Source organism: Lipomyces doorenjongii (assembly GCF_038497915.1).
Source record: "Lipomyces doorenjongii strain NRRL Y-27504 unplaced genomic scaffold V1508scaffold_9, whole genome shotgun sequence".
Lineage (NCBI taxonomy): Eukaryota > Fungi > Ascomycota > Lipomycetes > Lipomycetales > Lipomycetaceae > Lipomyces > Lipomyces doorenjongii.
Window position 1 is genome coordinate 215,355 of NW_027118076.1, and position 18,357 is coordinate 233,711.

At 47.4% G+C, this 18,357-nt stretch overlaps 6 protein-coding genes across 6 annotated transcripts; 3 read left to right on the plus strand and 3 right to left on the minus strand.

Moving 5' to 3' along the window:
• Positions 1-7: 7 nt before the first annotated feature.
• On the minus strand, positions 8-2,191 carry V1508DRAFT_402771 (biotin-protein ligase; the record flags this gene model as incomplete). The annotated part of the gene is made up of 2 exons (XM_066938508.1): positions 8-2,112; positions 2,170-2,191. 2 exons carry the CDS (start codon positions 2,189-2,191, stop codon positions 8-10), a joined length of 2,127 nt encoding a protein of 708 aa, XP_066797600.1.
• Positions 2,192-2,477: 286 nt separating this feature from the next.
• On the plus strand, positions 2,478-6,871 carry V1508DRAFT_460265 (uncharacterized protein). Its single transcript, XM_066942763.1, has 10 exons — positions 2,478-2,626; positions 2,680-3,178; positions 3,224-3,557; positions 3,611-3,954; positions 4,002-4,297; positions 4,354-4,796; positions 4,849-5,885; positions 5,940-6,029; positions 6,081-6,189; positions 6,243-6,871. The coding sequence occupies exons 1-10, from the start codon at positions 2,599-2,601 to the stop codon at positions 6,624-6,626; spliced, it is 3,564 nt and encodes a 1,187-aa protein (XP_066797601.1). The 5' UTR covers positions 2,478-2,598; the 3' UTR covers positions 6,627-6,871.
• On the minus strand, positions 6,728-8,250 carry V1508DRAFT_437789 (uncharacterized protein). The gene is made up of 3 exons (XM_066942154.1): positions 7,662-8,250; positions 7,473-7,604; positions 6,728-7,404 (listed from the first exon to the last, which is right to left on the minus strand). The coding sequence occupies exons 1-3, from the start codon at positions 8,155-8,157 to the stop codon at positions 7,163-7,165; spliced, it is 870 nt and encodes a 289-aa protein (XP_066797602.1). The 5' UTR covers positions 8,158-8,250; the 3' UTR covers positions 6,728-7,162.
• A 237-nt stretch (positions 8,251-8,487) lies between these two features.
• V1508DRAFT_412321 (peroxisomal membrane anchor protein conserved region-domain-containing protein) lies at positions 8,488-10,041 on the plus strand. The gene is made up of 2 exons (XM_066939602.1): positions 8,488-9,092; positions 9,140-10,041. Exons 1-2 carry the CDS (start codon positions 8,721-8,723, stop codon positions 9,791-9,793), a joined length of 1,026 nt encoding a protein of 341 aa, XP_066797603.1. The 5' UTR covers positions 8,488-8,720; the 3' UTR covers positions 9,794-10,041.
• Positions 9,788-12,650, minus strand: V1508DRAFT_412325 (outer membrane protein Iml2/Tetratricopeptide repeat protein 39). The gene is made up of 5 exons (XM_066939603.1): positions 12,361-12,650; positions 12,170-12,270; positions 12,010-12,076; positions 11,767-11,953; positions 9,788-11,719 (listed from the first exon to the last, which is right to left on the minus strand). Exons 1-5 carry the CDS (start codon positions 12,455-12,457, stop codon positions 10,024-10,026), a joined length of 2,148 nt encoding a protein of 715 aa, XP_066797604.1. The 5' UTR covers positions 12,458-12,650; the 3' UTR covers positions 9,788-10,023.
• A 1,057-nt stretch (positions 12,651-13,707) lies between these two features.
• On the plus strand, positions 13,708-16,088 carry V1508DRAFT_412328 (TRAPP trafficking subunit Trs65-domain-containing protein). Its single transcript, XM_066939604.1, has 3 exons — positions 13,708-13,752; positions 13,804-14,001; positions 14,052-16,088. The coding sequence occupies exons 2-3, from the start codon at positions 13,818-13,820 to the stop codon at positions 15,953-15,955; spliced, it is 2,088 nt and encodes a 695-aa protein (XP_066797605.1). The 5' UTR covers positions 13,708-13,752; positions 13,804-13,817; the 3' UTR covers positions 15,956-16,088.
• Positions 16,089-18,357: the final 2,269 nt, after the last annotated feature.

Here is an 18,357-nt window from a genome sequence, read left to right on the forward strand (position 1 = left end):
TACCTAACTACGTGGACGAAAGTTGCACGCCCTCTTTCTTCTTCAAAAGCCCTTTCAACATATCAAACGAGTTTCCATCTGGCTGTAGTGTGAAACTCTTGCCAGTGCTAACCCCATCGAGAGACAGCTCCTCCACAACCAACATTCCATAATCCATAGAGATGCCCTTAATTTTTGCTCTTGTGCCACCGTACATTTCGAGACGCACAATAGCATCAGTATGCAACCATCGAGCATAGTACATGTCTTCAAAAGCATGGAAACCCTGCAGTCTGAAGATGTTATACATTCGCTCAAACACCCACATAATCTTAGCGAGCAATCTCTCTATTTTAAATGGCTCCAAAGCCTGCCGCACTTCCCGTCGTCGTTTCACATTTGCCGCTGCAACAAGAGTATTAAGCGAAGTGGTTGGCGCCTCGTTTGCCGTGTTTATACCACAGCCGACCACGAGTAGGTACTCATTATCCACAAAGTTGCTGTTCACAAGAATACCGGCAATTTTAAGATATTTCGCCGGCAATGGAGTGATTCCCTCTGCCACAGCTTCTTCGTACGCAGGATTGCGCGCATAAACGTCGTTGGGCCACTTTAATCGTACATCCAGCTCCTCGTATCCCGGACCGTACGTTCTAATTGCTTCGACAATTGCTAAAGAAGCAATGTACTGAACAAAGACAACGGGAGCAACAGCCTGGATCGCCAGTGGATGACGAATGACGATCGAGAAAGCCAGGAGACCTATGGGCGATACCCAAACGTTACCTCCGCGACCGCGACCAGCCACTTGAACCGTTCCAACCGCGGTAAACCCAGTTGGCAGATGACGTAAAAGCGACAGATTGCGATCTAACATGGTGGACGTTGATGTGACAACTTCTCCATACAGAATCGTAGAACCAAACGTCTGGCGGGGTGAGTTAGGCGGAATAAGTTCATGGTAATAGAGCGCATGATCGAAGTGCGGCGTCTGATTCAGTGTTGGCATACACGTCTTGTCCCCTGAGTATACAACAACGTCCTTAAACACTTTGTTCAAGTCATCGGGAATTTCGTTTGTCTCAGCAGATGGAATTTGCGCAGCGACCTCGCGCAGATCAAACGGTGAATCCGATGACTCAGTAAATACAAATGTATCGTTTTCACCGACCAATTTCAACTTCTTTCCGGTTGGATCCTGCGTAGCCTTCTCAAGAAGGCCTTTAACGCTCTTAATTGTGCTCCAAAGAGATGCAATATCCTGTTGGTATCCAGATGTAAGTTGAAGCATAGTCGGAATTGGAGGTGAATCTTCGGTAACATTCACATTCACCTTCAGGCCCATCTTAATCAAAATTGATTTCATAAAGGCAAGCCTACGTGGATTGTCCGCAATTAACTTTTGCACTAAGTCACCATAGAAAGGTGGAAGCTGCGGATCCGTCTTTCTGAGCCGCTTGGGCGAGAATTCCGGATGAGGACCTGTCAAGATAGCGGCCCCTGCCCCTACCTTGACGTGCACTACAGCAGCATCACCGCCCTCCACTTTGACCTCCTCCGCATACCGCGCTAAAACCGTAACATTCTTATCCTTAAACGAGTCGGCGTCGACAAACACACCGCCGCCATTGTAATATGATGCAAATTCGAACTCGGGATCTTCTTCAACGTGAGGATTACTTTCGTCAATCTTAAGACCTGGAAGCTCTTCCTTTATAACCTTGATCTTCGCCGCTCGAGCACCAGATTCGGAATCGTAAATAAAACCGGGAAATGCCGTCCCCCGGTTGATTCCAGGATAAAATGATAATTCTCGGGGCCCTACTACTGCATAGCTAGGGTCATTCTCCTCAAACTCAACCCTGGAAGATCCATAATAACCACCGGCACAAAATCCTAGATAGGCACCACCTCGGCGGACAAAGGAAGTAATTTTTGAATTGCCAGCACCATTAAGTGCCCGACAGTACGGTAAATCTGCGCCACCTGGAACGACAACTAACGACGTTGTGGGTGGCCAAGGTTCATTGATGAACGTAGGAGCATCGATTGTCAAAACCGCATAATTTGGCGACAAGAGAGAGCGAAGGGTAGTTGTGCATTGCGCGACGGACTCGACGGTCGTTCCAGGACCTGATTAGTCCATTATTAGCTGACTATTCATTGTAAAACATTAACATATGCAAATACCTGCGTATATTAGAACATTCATCGCAGAAAGTTCCTGGATGTTGGAGCTTTGGCAACTTGCGAAAAGACTGCAGATATTCCTGTAATAAAATACGTTGTCCTACAATGTCAACACTTTATAAAGGAACTCGGACATTCTAAAGGGCACCCCAGTCTTGAGGACAGAGAGAAAGTTGGGACTTGTGGGTTAGGGTGGCACGAAGACGCGACAAAATTAACAAGATAAAGTTTAGCTTGATACACTTCGCGTTCGAGACGCACTTACGACGGGGTCAGGGCGCTCCAAATTAGGCCCTGGCTGATTATAGGATGAACTCAAGGGTACCCGTCGGGCTCTTCTAGACGGTCCCAGTCTTCGGTCGACAATGTTCGGATTTTACTCACGCAAGATTCCAATTTATTGTGGTTGGAACTAGTTAAAGCCTCGCAATGGCCCCGCAGAAGTCCAAAGCAGGAGGTAGTCGTTAAGCACCAATATTTATGAATCTACGGCTCTAATTATTTGTGCAGGGACTTCTTCGAGACCATGGCGTCGCAGATTTCTGCCAAAGACCTTCCAGTCTTTCGCCCCTGCTAGTAATAATCCGATTGCGTCGACTACTTTGGGCAGACAGCGTATTCCGGTCCCAGAGGCTGTGGCCGATATAGACCAAGGAAGCACCTGTGAATCAGAAAGTTTGCCAGAATTTCAGTCTCGACAGTCCCAACCGCAGCTTCCAGAACCAGCTCACCATGTCGTCACGATGGCGCAGCCTCAGAGCTCTGCCCTGTTACAATACCAGTTAGATCTCGATCGTCGACGAGGAAAGCCTAGTTTGCACGATCAGGCACTGTTTGTTTTTGAAGCTACCCCAGTCGGCAGGATATACGAATTGATTGATGCCATACTATCAATTGTATTCTGTGTTCTGTATATCTGGAACACGCGCTATGCAAGGATACTGGACAAATATCAGGCATTACCATTATGGTCAAAGGTAGTTGAACGGTTATTGGCTTTAAGTATTCTGTAAGTGCTATCTCTTCTAAGTAAGTCTGAAACTGACCTTCGTAGTATAATGTATATCCCTCGATATTACCTCTACAGAGGTCCCCTTGATTTTTTCTTCAAGCCTTTCAGTCTCGCAACATGGCTATCAACTGCTTCGGTCCTTATTGCCTGGCTAGTGGACGATACTTCGCTTGGCCCAGATATTGATCTTACATATATGTCTGCTGGTGCACTTATTTTTCTATATCCGGCACGGTTTGTTCGTGTCAATTTCACCATACACGAGACGCTCCGGCCTATGAAACTAGTTTACTTTCAGCTTACTCCAATTTCGAGGCAAGTCATTATGCTAGGTAGTACCGTGCTTACCTCAATTTTGACAATCTCGGCAGTTTTGGTAAGACTCTGAAGTTTGTTCTCTACTAGTCATGAAGTTTAATGAACAACTAGCACATTGTAGCATACAAGCTAGCGACGTCGCAAGGCCAGGACCCTCCGGCATCTACCTTCTTCGATACATTCTTCTTCACCACAGTCGGCACAGTAACTGGTTTGCGTTCAACCGATGTTCCAGACACACGCATTACCAGAATCGTCAATTTAGTGGTAATTGCCGCCGGTGTCTTGTGGCTTCCTAAAAAATTGTCCAACTTGATTCAACTTATCAATTCTCAGAGTGTATATGATCGCAGTGTTGCTTCCCCTGCCAGTCCTGACGAGACATTCGTTGTCATATCTGGCGAGCCCGAGGTCAACGAAGAGCATTTGGCAAATTTCTTGAACGAATTTTTGCAGTAAGTAGTCTGATATGTTCTGATGGCTCAAATCTGATAGTGGTCAGTGTGGATCACGGTGTCATGGAGTCGATCAATCTCAAAACCACGATACTCCGTCCGATAGTGCCTGGCGCGGTACTGAAACATGTTCTGGGCGACCCTTCACTTGCGTCTCGAGTATCTTACGTTACGGGAACCGTTACATCTTTCAGTTCCCTTAAGAAAGTACAATGCCATAAAGCGAAAGCTGCTTTTTTGTTAGCATCTAGAAACTTGAATGAAGACGAAGATGAAGCTGACGCGAAACAAATGATGCGTGCGCTGAGTTTACGGAAATTTAACAATAATATTCGCATCTTTGGTATGTCAGTCCGTTGGATCGTGCCCACAAAGATAGCTAACAATGTTGACATATAGCTGAAGTGCATCTTCGTGAGAGTGTACCGAACTTTGATTTCCTTGCTGAAACTGTGGTGTGTAAGCAAGACTTAGTGGACGGTCTAACAGCACAATCAATTATTGTTCCGGGATTAGCTAGTATCTTGATTATGCTCTCCACATCTATCTCCGACTCGACAATAAACGAATTGACTGTGGAAATGCGAAAACAGAACTTGCCGTGGATGAAGGAATATCTCGACTCCCTGTCCCAGGAGTTTTATACTTCAAATTTGCATCCTTCGTTCGTTGGCATGAGATTCATTGAGGCCGTTCAGATAGTGTATCGGCATTTGGGTGTGCTCGTTATAGGATATGGCATCGATATGGAGGATCATATACGTCGAAGTACTCTCAAGATCATGGTCGATCCTGACTATATACTGAAAGGGAACGAAATTTGCATTGCCATTGCGCCAGATGTAAGTTGAAATCCTGCGATGACGTGCTGGTGGGTATTAACGAAGCTTGTAGGTATACAACGCCGACCGGATATCCGAATTTGACATAGGCTCTCTTGCAGCAATGAACTACTATAGCGATTTCGCTTCATCTCACAGTAACCTCAATAATCTCACAAGATTTACCCCAGCAGATATTACACATGGAACTGACGGATCGCAAAGGCATACCGCGATTCGTTCATCCACGACTATCTCCTTACACGATACAGACAATTGGAGTCATGACAAAAGCCGAAGTATCCGTAAGAAAGGAATCGAACTCACTCATATTCCCGAACCTCATACTCGTCATGCGGTTACCTTGCAGGTTCATGATGGAATTCTTGCTGAGCCTGGCGCATCTAGTCCAGATGAGGCGCCTGAAGGAACTTCAACAGCCTCTCAACGAGGACGCACGCTGGGCGACCAGTCCGACGATGCGAATACATCGGGTGAGTTGATACTGCAGCCACTTGTCATTCCAGTTCCTCTAACGCGGGCACCGTCTCCAATGCCCACGACTTCCCAGGGTCGAGGTGGTGACAGCAAAGCTTCCATATCGGGCCTAGGACCAAGATCATCCTCAATTCTATCCATGAAGAGAACTCTCGCTGATTCGCCACAATCTTCATCGACACCACCGGTGACAAATACCGCCCTCGAATCAGCAATAAGTTCGTCTGAAATAGGAAGTTCGTCTCATGAGAACGGTGACGCGTCACACTCGTATGAGTTTGAGGGTCATTTTCTTATTTGCGATTGTTCAGATGAGACTACGCGAGAGTTTGATACGCTGCTCTCTTCAATCCGTAATTCGCCGGACACCGAGATCAATAAGATGCCGATAGTCATATTAACCAAGAAACCGCTAATTGCAGCAAATACAGGAACGTCTACTGGTACAGGCAGCGGTATCGGAAGCAGTGCGAACAGTGTGAAAGCAGAAAAATTTGAAGATGTGCATTATGTATCTGGAAATCCGACTGATAGGGACGATATGGAGAAGGCTGGCGTGGTCAACGCAGCCAGGTGTTTAGTTCTGAGCGATATTAAGCACAAACGAGTATTGTACGATACATTGCTGAGTAAGTATCCTCTGTGGTAAGCTAACAGCTATTCTAGACATAGTGCACAGACTGCGGATGCGAGAGCTTTACTGGCTGGCTTGAATTTCGAGTCGATGAACCAAGTGCCTGATAGTATCATGGTGATGTGGGTGACTGCTTCTTTTCTCGTTCTCTTGTTAAACTAATAAACTATCAGTGAATGTCTGCACCATAATACCATCAAACTGGTCGGTCCGACGAGAACAATAGACTGTCGAGACGATCACGTTAAACAGTTCCTTCGCCCAAGCTTCATGAGCGGAAATGTATGCTTCAACGTCTAGGGTATTGCAAGTATGATAGTGCTGACAGATTGTAGATCATCTGTCCTAACCAAGTGGACGCCCTCACATCGCAGTGCTTCTATAATCCATTCATCATGCAGATATTCCAAACATTCCTATTCACTGGCACCGGAGACTCTCACATATCGCTGATTCCGGTACCGTCATATCTCCATGGTCGTCCATACGGCGTCCTTGTTTCATTGGCGCTATCTGGCACCTTATTATCCAGATATAAGTCTGAAGTTAGTACAACGGCCCTGACGAAGAAACCAGTCATTCCCATCGGACTGAGACGGACCCGTACCGCTGGACCGGGCCCAGTGTTGAGTTACCCCGCGATTAATGCTGCTCAGAACATGGAATTGAAAGTGGGAGACGAGGTTTACGTGCTTAGGTTTTTGGGCGGGGAGGCTTGAGTGGTATTACTCATGGGAATAGTTGAGTGTCGGATTGGATAGTTTGCGGCAGCTGCAACATCCGATAAAGGACTTTGCGACCGGGCATCAAGTATAAATATGACCAATTTCGATTCTTAAGGGTACTACACAGTTGCAGTTACCAATTTTCTTTCATTCACGAGATCAATAAGAATATCAAGAAGACGGAAAAAGGGTCTAACACTGTTCTTGCGCTGACTACTCAACACATAAATAAACACGGCACATTTAAGAACGACACGCACATTAAATTGCATTACCCAAGACAAAAATAATATGTAAACTGATAAAGAAGATACAATATGTACCCAGAACTTGAAACCGAAGTAGACCCAGGTACCCCCAACCTAATTTTGATCATGCGAGCATAAAATCCATTAGCAAGTTCGTCTTATTACATCCAATTAGCGAATCCGGACAGCCTCTGCCGAATATGAAGCAAGCTTTTCCGAACCAATTAACCGACCTTGAACAACCGTATCGCTTCTACCGATTCCCATCATGGAATACTACAGTTATAATTCTGTTGAAGAGGAATTGGCCATCGAGAGCCATATGTTCCAAAATAATCCGACGGTAGAAATGAAAGGAAGCTGGAAATGCAAAGGAATCAATCTGAAATTGATAATCTGGGCAGCGGGCCAGACCATGTAGTTGGACTTGAGAGTGGGTATGAACAGAGTGGAGAGCTTGTGTTTGACTGCCTTTGTGCCACCGCCCTCGACGAAGGAGATGAACGCGAAGAAGCCGCTAAGAGCTACCGGCCAAGTCAGCGTCCACTGTGAGTATGCGCAAATATAAAGGGTATGACATAGTATGACATACCTAATGGAGTCCAGATCAATTGATCCAAAAGGACTCGCAGTAACACGGGAACTACTACATTGTCCTCGGTAACAGGGATCCATATGTGGAGGAGCTCAAGCCACTTGAATAGGAAGGTTGATAGAAGGAAGCCTATAACAGATGCATTAGTACGTTGATCGGCCATACAGAGAAATGAAATCAACTCACCCCACGTAGCGAATCGAATGACACGGTCAAACTTGAAGTTCACGGGTGCATAGTGCGAAGCAGTAGAAGCCACAAATACATGGGAGGAAGTGCGCCCAAACGCGGAGCCGTCGGCTGGAGGCTTCTCAGTGTTAGTGAGACCCAAGCTAGATGACCGCCGCGAGCTCGCGTAGTTCTCGCTGATAGTAACGACGGTCTGGGCTAGAGCGTCGGAAAGTCCGAAGAGAAGGACATTGGAAACTGACATGATAACGAGAGGATTGAGTTTGACGGCGGCATTAAATATGAGGATCAGGCGAATGATGAAGACCAGAAAGAGGAATATGACAGCCCAGTTCATCAGAGGAGCGTAGAACAAGTGGTGGGTTACCAGAGTGCGGTGAAATTTCTCCAACGCCGGAGGCAGAGACGCTGGAACGAATTGTCGCGCAGCAGGCATGAGCGTAGCTGGAACAGTGGGCGTGTAGGAGGAAGAGAAGAATGATGGTGAGGTCATGAGTGAGCCACGGGCCGGAGACGAAGAATACCCCTGCAGACCAATGACCGTGTATATATAATGGGGGGTAGCAACAAGAATACTGGCTCCGATATTTCGGCAAGCAATAGATATGTGGAGAACAAGGTCCAGCTGCAGCAAACCACGCGCGGAACCGGAACCAGCCACGTGCAAGTAGCCAGAACCTGAACCGGCAGCTTGCCATTCGGCAGCTCGAGCCTCGGTTCAATCACGTGTTCCCTAACGGATATCTCCCTGCAACGAAAGCCCTAACCCAATACTCTGTAAGCATGCGGAGGTGTCCCAATAGATTGCTTAAAATATAGTCTTCAAACGGATAGTGAAAAATTTGTATTGTGTCAAAATTTAAAGTGTACGGTGCGAATTTAGGTAGAATTGTTCAGTCATCAGAAGTGAGAAGACCAACGAGCCACGCCGGCTCCCAACTCGCTTCCTGCAGCGGTTTCCCCCCGCCATCACGATCCATCTTTTCGCAAGCACCATTTGGAACACAATACTCCCTACAAATCTAGGCTGATTCCGACTTGTAAACACACCCTTCAATGTCAGCCATTAGAGAAGATCTCGTCGTATCAGCAGTCACGTTCCTGCTCGATCCCAAAGCGGCAGAGTCGCACCTCGCGCAGCGTATTCAATTCCTCGAGTCTAAAGGTTTAACCGAGGACGAAATTCACGAAGCACTCCGACGAGCACGAAATCCTGCAACGCCGCAACAAACAATTACCACACCATCATCAAATGTTTCAGCTCCGTCATCAGCAACTGCAGCAGCATATTCTGTGCCACCTCGACCGGCATATTATCCCGGGCAACCATTGCAGCCTCCGCCGCTGCCCCAGCGCGACTGGAAAGACTATTTCGTCATGGCAACTGCGTCTGTCGGAGTTACATATGGTCTATACGTATTGGCGAAGGTACACCGCATTTCATCAGCCACTAGGAGAATACTAACAGGATATAGCGTTACCTCGTGCCCCTGATTCTTCCGCCAACGCCAGCAGCCCTAGAAGCCGACAAAGCGGCCGTATCCGCCGAATTCGCCCGCGCCGAAGAACTACTCCAGCAACTCCAGTCCGAAACAGAAGCACTCAAAGAAGCGGAGAAAAGGCGTGTTGAATCTGTGGACCAGGCTGTCGAAGAACTTCACAAAGTCATTGAAGAGGCGAATACACAGCTAGAGAGTCGAGAACGCGAGATGCGGCAATTGCAAGCTGAGATCGAAAATGTTCGGGACGAGTTGCCGAAATACCTTGAACGTACTGCTGAAGGGCATAAACAGGACTTGTTTGATATTCAGGCGGAGATCAAGTCATTGAAACAGATTTTGTCAAATCGGCTGCGAAGTCCGGTGAATCCGCCTGTGGTTGGTAGCAGTCTCGGTAAAGAGCAGGCTAACGGATCGTCGGTGTCAATACCGCCCACTCCTGCGTCGACTCTCAAGCCTCCGTCGCGGGCGAGTATTCCGGCGTGGCAGTTGGCTGCGGCAAGTAAATTCAAGGCGCCCGAGGCGTCTAACGAAGAAGTGAACAGCAGTGGCGCAAGTAGCGAAGTGTCTTCGGCGACCGCGGCAAAGAGTAACTCAGATACAGCACAAGGAGATACCGCTACGGCATAATCTACTCTACGTGTAGCTGAATGGTATCTGTCGTGCAATGGCATGTATTTATAATTCGATAGACCACTTTGAAACCACGATGTACAGACAGTAGATATGTACAAACATCTACGAATCCGAAAAGGAAATCGACACTGCAGTCAAATCACTCTTCATATTTTGTCTTGCCTTCCAACCAATGAAACCCTCATCCTGTCTGACTCTAAGCTATTTACAACTCACCCACTAACTTAGGAGCTAGTCTTGAGAACTTCTAGACCAGTCTGGATTCGCACTCCGATTCTAGTATTAAGTTCATATTCGTGACTGTAGTGCGCCGCCTTGTTGAGCAATTCCAGAGTCTTCTCGGCGCCGTCCGTGCCCTTGATAAACCACTCAAAGACAGCCCGCTCGTACAGACCACATGGGGGGATCCAGTCTTCTTTATGAGTGCCCTTCAGCATATTCCGGTCAATATGCATAACTTCGGACTCGAGAATCTTGAGTCCGATCTGAGTATATCCCATATTCCGCAATACAATACTCTCGAGAATAAACTTGACTCCTAATTCGTCGATATCTGTAATATGTGGGAATTGCTTCGCCTTCTCCTTAAAATATTCCGAATCCTTTGTCGGTGTATTCACAGGTGTCACCTCAGCAGGTGACGTAGCATAGTGGTAGTTAAGCTCCAGTAAGGACTTCTCCAAGGCATCACGCGGCATGCGTTTATACCCATTCCAAAAATAAATGATCTCATTTGCCGGACTCGTACCGATGTAGTCTACAATACTCGGCTGCGCGCTGGCTTTAGTGCTGTTTACGCTCGCGCTACTACTGTTCTTACTGTCTCTCGGGGACGCTGGCGGCATCCAGGACTTCCATTTCTGCACCTTCCGCTGGAGGTATAATTCTACTGGCATCGCACGCCCAATAATTCGTCGCTTTCCGATCAAACTTGGGGCGCTGAGTAACAACTCTTCGGCTTTCTTCTTGTACGCAGCGATTTTTGCCTCGTCTTCATTGTCCGCACGCAACGCCGCCCGGTAGAGCTCGACGTAGCACACGCCCGCAACGTATGTATACAGCGCATGCGACCATGAATTGAGCTTCGTCAAGTTTATAAACGTCTCGGCTGCGGACTCAAACTCATGTAGATCGAGATAACACATTGCCTTCTCGAACTCGACCAAAGCTTCGACCTGCCTCATTTGGATTTTCATCGGCGTTTGGAGAATTGTGAGAGAGATTTGCAGGTCGCCGTTCATACCTTGCATGCGTGCTTCTTGGAGCATCCAGAGTGCGCTTGTTGGGTATCGTTTTCGTGTCCTGGCGAGGACGGAGAGGAGACGGTCTTTCGGAAATGAACTATCCGAAGGCGCGATATCGCATGCTTGCGCGGGACCGGTATAGTATAGTAACAGAGTCAGGAGCGCTAGAGCACCGTGAATATTGTCTGAAGATGCAGCTTCCCAAAGCATTTGAATACTGGTATCTCTGTCGCCTCGGAAACCGATAACGGACAATATCTTTCCCAAAGCTGGGGGAATCATGGAGATCACCAGTTGCAAAATACCAAAGCACAGATTGACGCCGGACTGGATATAGTCGTCAGTAACAGCTGTAGTACCGTTACTGTTAGATACTTTCCCGTTACCAAACGGTTTGAATTTCTGTGCAGGCTGTGGCGGCAACTGACTCTCCGGCAGCGATGGCAAATCGCCCTCGCTCTTTTCAAGTACCTGCTCAAGCGAACTTTCAAGACCAAGTGCGTCGAGAGACTTATCCAGCGTATCTTCCTCCATCAACTCATCATCGTCGTCAGCACTATCTCCAAGTTCTGCTTTCTCGTAGTCAATTTCAGGCAGCTTTTGCACTCCGGAATTCTCCTCTAGACTGTTGTTGTAGATATCCGCAAGAATCTGATACGCCCGTCGCAGTTTATAGCTACCGACCGTCAGCATTCTTCAATATGATATTTTTGGAACACTTACAAGCTCTTGACACTCGCAATCGCACTCTCGCTAAGGAATAAGACGACTGCACTCATGAGATGTGCTTCGGCAACAGCCAGATAGTATTCCGTACCAGGTGCAAACGAAGAGGACTTGTGCTGCAACTTTTGCGCGTGTAGTCTATCCCGCAGTGCGGCTGCTTCCGCGACACGTAATTTCTCGTTTGCTAAATATTTTCCCTTTTAGATGGATAAAACCAATTCGAGATTATAAACAAAATACCTTCTTTGATTTTATCAGCCTCGAACCCGAGAGTTGCCTCAATGAAACTCAGTACACCTCTGCCGAGCTACAACAGAACGTCAGTCACGAAGAATTCCTCACATAGCCGTATGTCGACTACAGGGACAGCCTGAAACTAAACCAAGCATAAATTACTTACGGCCGGCAAAGACGATTTCGAGCTAGTGCCATTGAGGATCTTATTCGCGCACTCCAGATCGTCGGCCATGATACAATCCATGGCCTCCAACGCCTTCGATACTAATCAAATCCCATTAGCATTGTGAGCTCACAAGCCCATCTCACGGCGTGCAAATCAGCTTGGGTCTGCGATAAGGAAGGAGCACGTACGTGCAGAGAATTCGTCGACTGCGTTGAGTGATTTTGACGACTTCGAGGTCGGCGGCAAGGAGGCTTTGCCGCGCAACCACGCGACTGGCTTGACCATAGCAGGAGACTTCTGCAGGATCACTACGGTAAATAGAAGTCGAGGTTCGCGTAGACCGAGTAATGAGGAAGATTAGTGAAGACCGTAGTAAGTAGTGGACGGCACTCCTGTAGGCTCACGCTGATCGTCAGTGGGTACGCGAGTGCGTTGATCTGCTCGAGGTGTGCAATTCTGGCGAGATTGGCAGGCTGACACTCGCGTGCCTGGTAGCACGGAGACAAAACGGGCCGAAGAGAACCAAACACGGTACAACACCCTTAGATGTTCATCTTCACGGCCATAGCCGTAAAGCCACACGTGAAAACACGGCTGTTTCAATTGCCGTTTTCGGAACGCGTTCGTAAATTCGGCTGTTAAGCTCAACCATTTTATCACTCACGACATGGACAACTCCAGAGCACCTACAAGGAGGAGGAGGGAAAATAAACGAGCACCGTATTCCTTTGAAGAAAGTCCTGACAGACTCCTCTTTAATGATATGCTGGTTCGCCTCGAGCAAGGTGAGTCCAAATAGGAAGGGATCCAAGCCGCTTGGTTACTACCAGTTCGGGGACGCGTACTCGAATGTGGGCGAGGACAGCCTGGATCCAGTTGACCAATACGGTGAGAACCAAGCCGCTTTGTAGCACAACTGGTCGGGCAATACGTTCTCATCTGGAGGCAGGAGGGCAGTCCTGACGGACTGAGATCCTCTCTAATTCGAGTGCGCTCATTCGCCCTGGCCAAGGATGGCGAGATCCAAGCCACTTGGACACTACCAGTTCTGGGGACGCGTACTCGACTGTGGGCACGGGGGATAAGGAATGGTGTTATAATTTATCTCCGCTGTTTAGTTTTGCTTTGCCATTGAGGTTTTTTTGTCAGGAGAATGTTCCTAACGCCTTTGTCCAAATGGATGTTCCAAGGAGCGTTAAGTTTAACTCCGAATTTTGTTTTGTATTCCCTATGGGTTTTTGTCTTGCGTGAGAATTTTCTCTACCACCATTATGTTCCTGTTATTTGTCTATGTCAATACATATATATATATATTAGAGGCCAGCTTCTTGGAGCTGGCCGTTTACTTGTGACCCATGGCAGGGCGCAACCACCAGACATTTTTGTTGTATTTCTAGCTAACTGCGTGTGTCTGGTCGGCCGTCTAATACAAGTGTGCATTCCCAACTGACGGGGATTGATAACCCTAACCTTCTCGTGCTATCGGTGCAAGTACGTACGTCACTAATGGTGGCACTTGCTCCTCTGCAGGCCTTTAGCGAGTCTCCGTTGCGAAGCCACAGTATTATACTCACATAAAAGTAAAGGTCAGCTTGCGTAATTCTGATCAATTCATCTGACACACTGGCCAGCGCGATCGGTAAGTATGACAAGCGCGGCTACCGCGCAGCGAAGCAGTCTCGATCTATTTTCAAGCGGCGAGCTGGTAATCCATGTCCCTGACGTCGCGGCGTACTTGAAAGAGCATCCCACTCAGAGCATTACACCTAGCGATGCTGCTACTCATTCTAAGATCTTTGATCTTCCAAAGAGGAGTTTAATATTCTATGGTACGATTTATGGATAATATGCTGAATATTGTTGGGCTAATAGACTGTAGATGAGAAGATACCCGCTTATGTGCAATTGCGGTTGGCGGCTCCTGACCTGTCGTCAATCACATTTAACTCGTATTTGTCGCGTCTGGTACTTACAGTAGACGCAGCAGCAGTCAGTTTTACCAACACGAGATACTCATCCCTGGGGTTGCAGATCCACGATCAACAACCAGTGCCGGAGCATCAAGAAGCAAGCTATCCAATTTTCTCTGCAGTAATCGATCGGTCGTCCCTTGTACTTGTTCGAGAGCCGACTGGATCGTCGGAAGGGGAAGGTATATGGACGGCATTGTGGCATCTTACGGTTCCAATAATGCGTCCGAAAGCACGTCTCGTGTCGCCACGAATTAGCCTTGCAGCTCGGGCGAATCTGCGCAAAAAATCCAACGACGCCATTGCTATTTGGAAAGCCAATACGGCCGCTGGTACAGAAGAAGCACCAGTAGAATATTTGTCGTCATTGACGCCGCTGAACAGTTTGAATCTACTTGAAGGACTGGCTCATGATGCTTTGTACACCGGTAATCCTCCAATTTGGGCCGCGAACAAAGTATTACCGCCAACACTTCCAATTACCGCTACTTCGGCGTCACAGGCCGCTTCGGTATCGGCGGTACCGGAGTTTGTTAGACTCCCTCGGTTAGTGTGTAAGACCTATACCCCAGTATTTCCTTGCATCTCGCTACGGTTGAGATGCTCCCGATTACCTAGAGCTACCACACTCTCGGAAGACGAATTTATAGTACTGGCAAACGTTGATGTTGACGTCACGGCGTTCGCCAAAGTGGACGTTGTGATCCTCAAAGTAGAGCTCGTTGTGACGGGCGGCAAGACTGAACATCTGACTGCAGCGGGGATCCCAACCGAGAGCGACGGTGCGCGGTTTCCCATGAAGTGCAGTCCTTTGGATGGGATTTCAGAGATTTTTAAACTTTATCCGTTATCTGTCCAGAGTAATACCGGGTCAAATAGAAATAGTGGGGCGAATATTACTGGACATGGCGGCGTAGTTGATCTTGGTGCTCGATACGCACAATCAGATTCGTCTGCGTCGGCAAAAAATATGACGAGGTCAATTACCGTAAAGGTGGAGTACTCACCAGTATTGAAACAACCGAATGAAGGGGACAGTGCGTGGGGATATGGTCCTGATATTGCGACTGTCTGGAATACTACGGTTGATTTTTCGGCCTCTGGATCAGGAACGTCGGGACCCGCGCAGCAGATGACTGAGCAAAATCGGACTGGCCAGATGCTGCAGCCAATTACCGGGTTCCGCTCAGTTTCGGGCCGAAGTTCTTCTGCATGGTTACAAATGCAGCAGCAGCAACTACGATCGCCTAGTGGGACTCTTATAAACGAATCACCCATGCTAACCGGCGGACCGTGGGGCAATCCACAGCCACCTTCGACGCCTTCAGCATTTCGAGAAATTGTGCACGAAGGGCTCAGTCTCACATTTTCTGGACCAACAGAAGTCTTAGTGGGCCAAGTATTCGTGTGGAATGTGTATATAATTAACCGCTCGCGCACGGCAAAACGAATATCATTGGTAGTGCAACCCAAATCGCGGAAAATGAACAACGCCAAGGTTCTCACGCGAAGTCCTTTAACTCAGCAAACTATACAACAGCAGAATACAGGTTTGTCAACAATAATTTTGGACGACACGGTGCTGTATAATGCGCACAGGACGGACATGATTGAATCTGATGAGTTGATCTCTCTTGACAATGACATTCGGATGGGGCCGCTTGCACCTGGTGCTAGTCATGAGACTGAGTTGAAGCTTGTGGCGTTGGGTGTTGGTGTGCTAAGTTTGGACGGCGTCAGAGTCGTGGATTTGGTCAAGGGAGAAGGGTTTGAGTGCACGAATCTTATGAATGTCATATGCCGGCGTGGTTAGATTCTACGGGTGTATTAGTTAGAATCATTTTGGTGTAAGAGTACTGAGCGTGTAAGTGTGTAGGTGATGTACGATAGAGTTGCTTCAATATAATTACGAGATTCATGGGAGGACCAATTATCCCTCTTTGACACTTATAAATGATCTGTATGACGTACTTACCGAGATCTACCGAGATCCCTCACTATATGAATTTGGCGGTCGCTGTACGTTTGGTTTTGAAATCCGATAATACAAATTCAAAGTCACTGATAATTATTGATGCAATCGTGCTCGTGCCTGGAGATGTAGCAGAGTGCTTGCACTACCGTAAGTTTTCGGACTTGGAGTGAGCGTTCTCGAGCTATGCTAAAGAGTTGACGACTTCAAGCTTGTGTCCTATGTTGACCAACAAAGCTACGTAACGATCCTCGAGTCGCTTGGCTGCATCTTGAAGTGCAGTTTCCAAGGACAGCCACAAATGATGTTTGCTTGCATAAGACGGACGCGCCGTCGTCTCCTGTAGCTACAGCTACTTGGAGTACTGTTCAGTTGAACGTGTGGATAAAAAATAGAGTCTGCATAGGGTCTTGCTGTATACTCCGACTCAGACAACATACCTATATGTAGATCACAAGTCGTTGGATTCCGGAGTTGGCAATAACTGAATTTCAGAGTAGCATGATTCATGACAGTATGATAGTAAAGTATGGAGAAGAATAATTCAGTGATAATGGAACATGTTTGGTAAACAAAGAGCTCGACGTGTTCCGCACTTCCTGATAATTTACACGCGATCAGCGTTTACGTCTACGATACCATCATCTTGCTCAGCGAAACCAAATTGACTTTATACCAGTCGCCAAGAGGATTGGTTGGTTACTCCCTATGAATCTCCATTAGAAACTGCTCAGTGCCTGCGATTCACTGGCATTCGTCGTCTGCCATCATGTCAATATCAGTCGACTGTACTCTTGAACCGTACAATCTCCATGCGCTTGCCTTAGAACTGAACCGCCGCTTCACATTGCCTCCGTTGTTCTGACACCTAAAGAGTATCCATGATCTTCTTCTCCATGACATATATCACTTCTAAAGCGTATTTTATATAATATATGCTGTAGTTACCAAGCGTCTCCAACCACAGTGCTCTTCGCACGGAATAACTCTGCATTTTCAAGTCGCAATTACAGTTGGTCTCATCACCTATAGCATGAGAAGGTTAGGCGAGTCAGGAATGCACACTTACTTGCATTAGACGGCCGACCAGACTTACACAGTTAGCAAGAAAATACAACAAAAATGTCTGGTGGTGACGCCCTGCCATGGGTCACAAGTAACAACGGCCAGCTCCGAGAAGCTGGCCTCTCATATGTACCCACCGCTTGAGCTGCACTCGCGATGGCACGGACAAGCAATTTCGAATAAACAAATCACTCAATGAGACAACAAGACTGAACGTGACAATTGCGGTACTGCACCAAGTTTGCAACAGGCGTGTCTGGCATGGACTACGACCCTCTGCTAGCAAGGCAAGCTGCGCCAAAGTAAGCGTTGGCGATGACGCCTCTGCTTTGTTCCGATTGAACCCTAACCATCGCCTCACAGTCTGCGGCTCGCTATGAGGAGCGGGCCCCTGTAGTCCTCCAACACTTGTGGCACTCTCGTGCCCCATGGAACTCATCACTAGTAATCATCTCCGTACCACCCCATCGACAAACTCGTTACGTCGGTACATGGCTAATCAAGAATAGTTGTGTGAGTAAGTAGTGGAGTAGCTAACACTAAGTCGTGAAAGCCGAATCATGCCGAACAAGTTACAGGAGCCAGTGCGGCAAGACCAAGAAAGACTTCCTCTTCTGTCACTCGAGATCGATTACCTATCGGTAATATTCCACACTACGTCAGAACTTGTAGTCCATTCGCTATTAGGGAATTCATGTAGTAACTACTCGCTATAGGGTACGAAATGTGTACCTAGCGCTAGTTCCAAAAAGGCTTAGCGGGTAGTTGCTCCATGAATTCCAGAAATTATTATGGAGAAACATTAACACCCTTACCCGCAATTCCTCTTTGGGACTAGTTTTAGTATTCGCTAAGTAATGAGCATGTCCCATTTGGTCGTATACATTCTCCTCGTCATTTTCTTTTGGGTCTCTGAGAGCGTATATATGATCAATAAGGACGTGTCTTGCTTTCATCTTGCATGACCCTACACTGGCATTGGTAACTAAGGCAAGATTCCAACCACATTTCCGGCAAAACGCTGGCCGACGGTTAGCATATTGGCGTTTATGTCCACAAGTCTGAATTGTTCCATAATGATATTGTCTTATTTGTGGTAGAGACGCACTAGTAGCTGTTATCGCAAAGAGTCCGACTAATGGTACATGAGGAATATAGAAGCTAGTCCCGAAGAGGAA

Bases quoted from the DNA above. Each gene is read 5' to 3' on its own strand.
- V1508DRAFT_460265 (XM_066942763.1), top strand. From the start codon at position 2,599: ATGGCCCCGCAGAAGTCCAAAGCAGGAG. The intron at 4,298-4,353 runs GTATGTCAGTCC...GTTGACATATAG, and splicing joins CAATAATATTCGCATCTTTG to CTGAAGTGCATCTTCGTGAG. The intron at 6,190-6,242 runs GTATGCTTCAAC...GACAGATTGTAG, and splicing joins CAAGCTTCATGAGCGGAAAT to ATCATCTGTCCTAACCAAGT.
- V1508DRAFT_437789 (XM_066942154.1), bottom strand. From the start codon at position 8,157: ATGACCTCACCATCATTCTTCTCTTCCTCCTACACGCCCACTGTTCCA. The intron at 7,605-7,661 runs GTGAGTTGATTT...CATCTGTTATAG, and splicing joins CATTCGATTCGCTACGTGGG to GCTTCCTTCTATCAACCTTC. The intron at 7,405-7,472 runs GTATGTCATACT...CTTGGCCGGTAG, and splicing joins ATTGATCTGGACTCCATTAG to CTCTTAGCGGCTTCTTCGCG.
- V1508DRAFT_412321 (XM_066939602.1), top strand. From the start codon at position 8,721: ATGTCAGCCATTAGAGAAGATCTCGTCGTATCAGCAGTCACGTTCCTG. The intron at 9,093-9,139 runs GTACACCGCATT...AACAGGATATAG, and splicing joins GTCTATACGTATTGGCGAAG to CGTTACCTCGTGCCCCTGAT.
- V1508DRAFT_412325 (XM_066939603.1), bottom strand. From the start codon at position 12,457: ATGGTCAAGCCAGTCGCGTGGTTGCGCGGCAAAGCCTCCTTGCCGCCG. The intron at 12,077-12,169 runs GTAAGTAATTTA...GTTCTGTTGTAG, and splicing joins CGAAATCGTCTTTGCCGGCC to CTCGGCAGAGGTGTACTGAG. The intron at 11,954-12,009 runs GTATTTTGTTTA...GAAAATATTTAG, and splicing joins GGCTGATAAAATCAAAGAAG to CAAACGAGAAATTACGTGTC.
- V1508DRAFT_412328 (XM_066939604.1), top strand. From the start codon at position 13,818: ATGACAAGCGCGGCTACCGCGCAGCGAAGCAGTCTCGATCTATTTTCA. The intron at 14,002-14,051 runs GTACGATTTATG...AATAGACTGTAG, and splicing joins GAGGAGTTTAATATTCTATG to ATGAGAAGATACCCGCTTAT.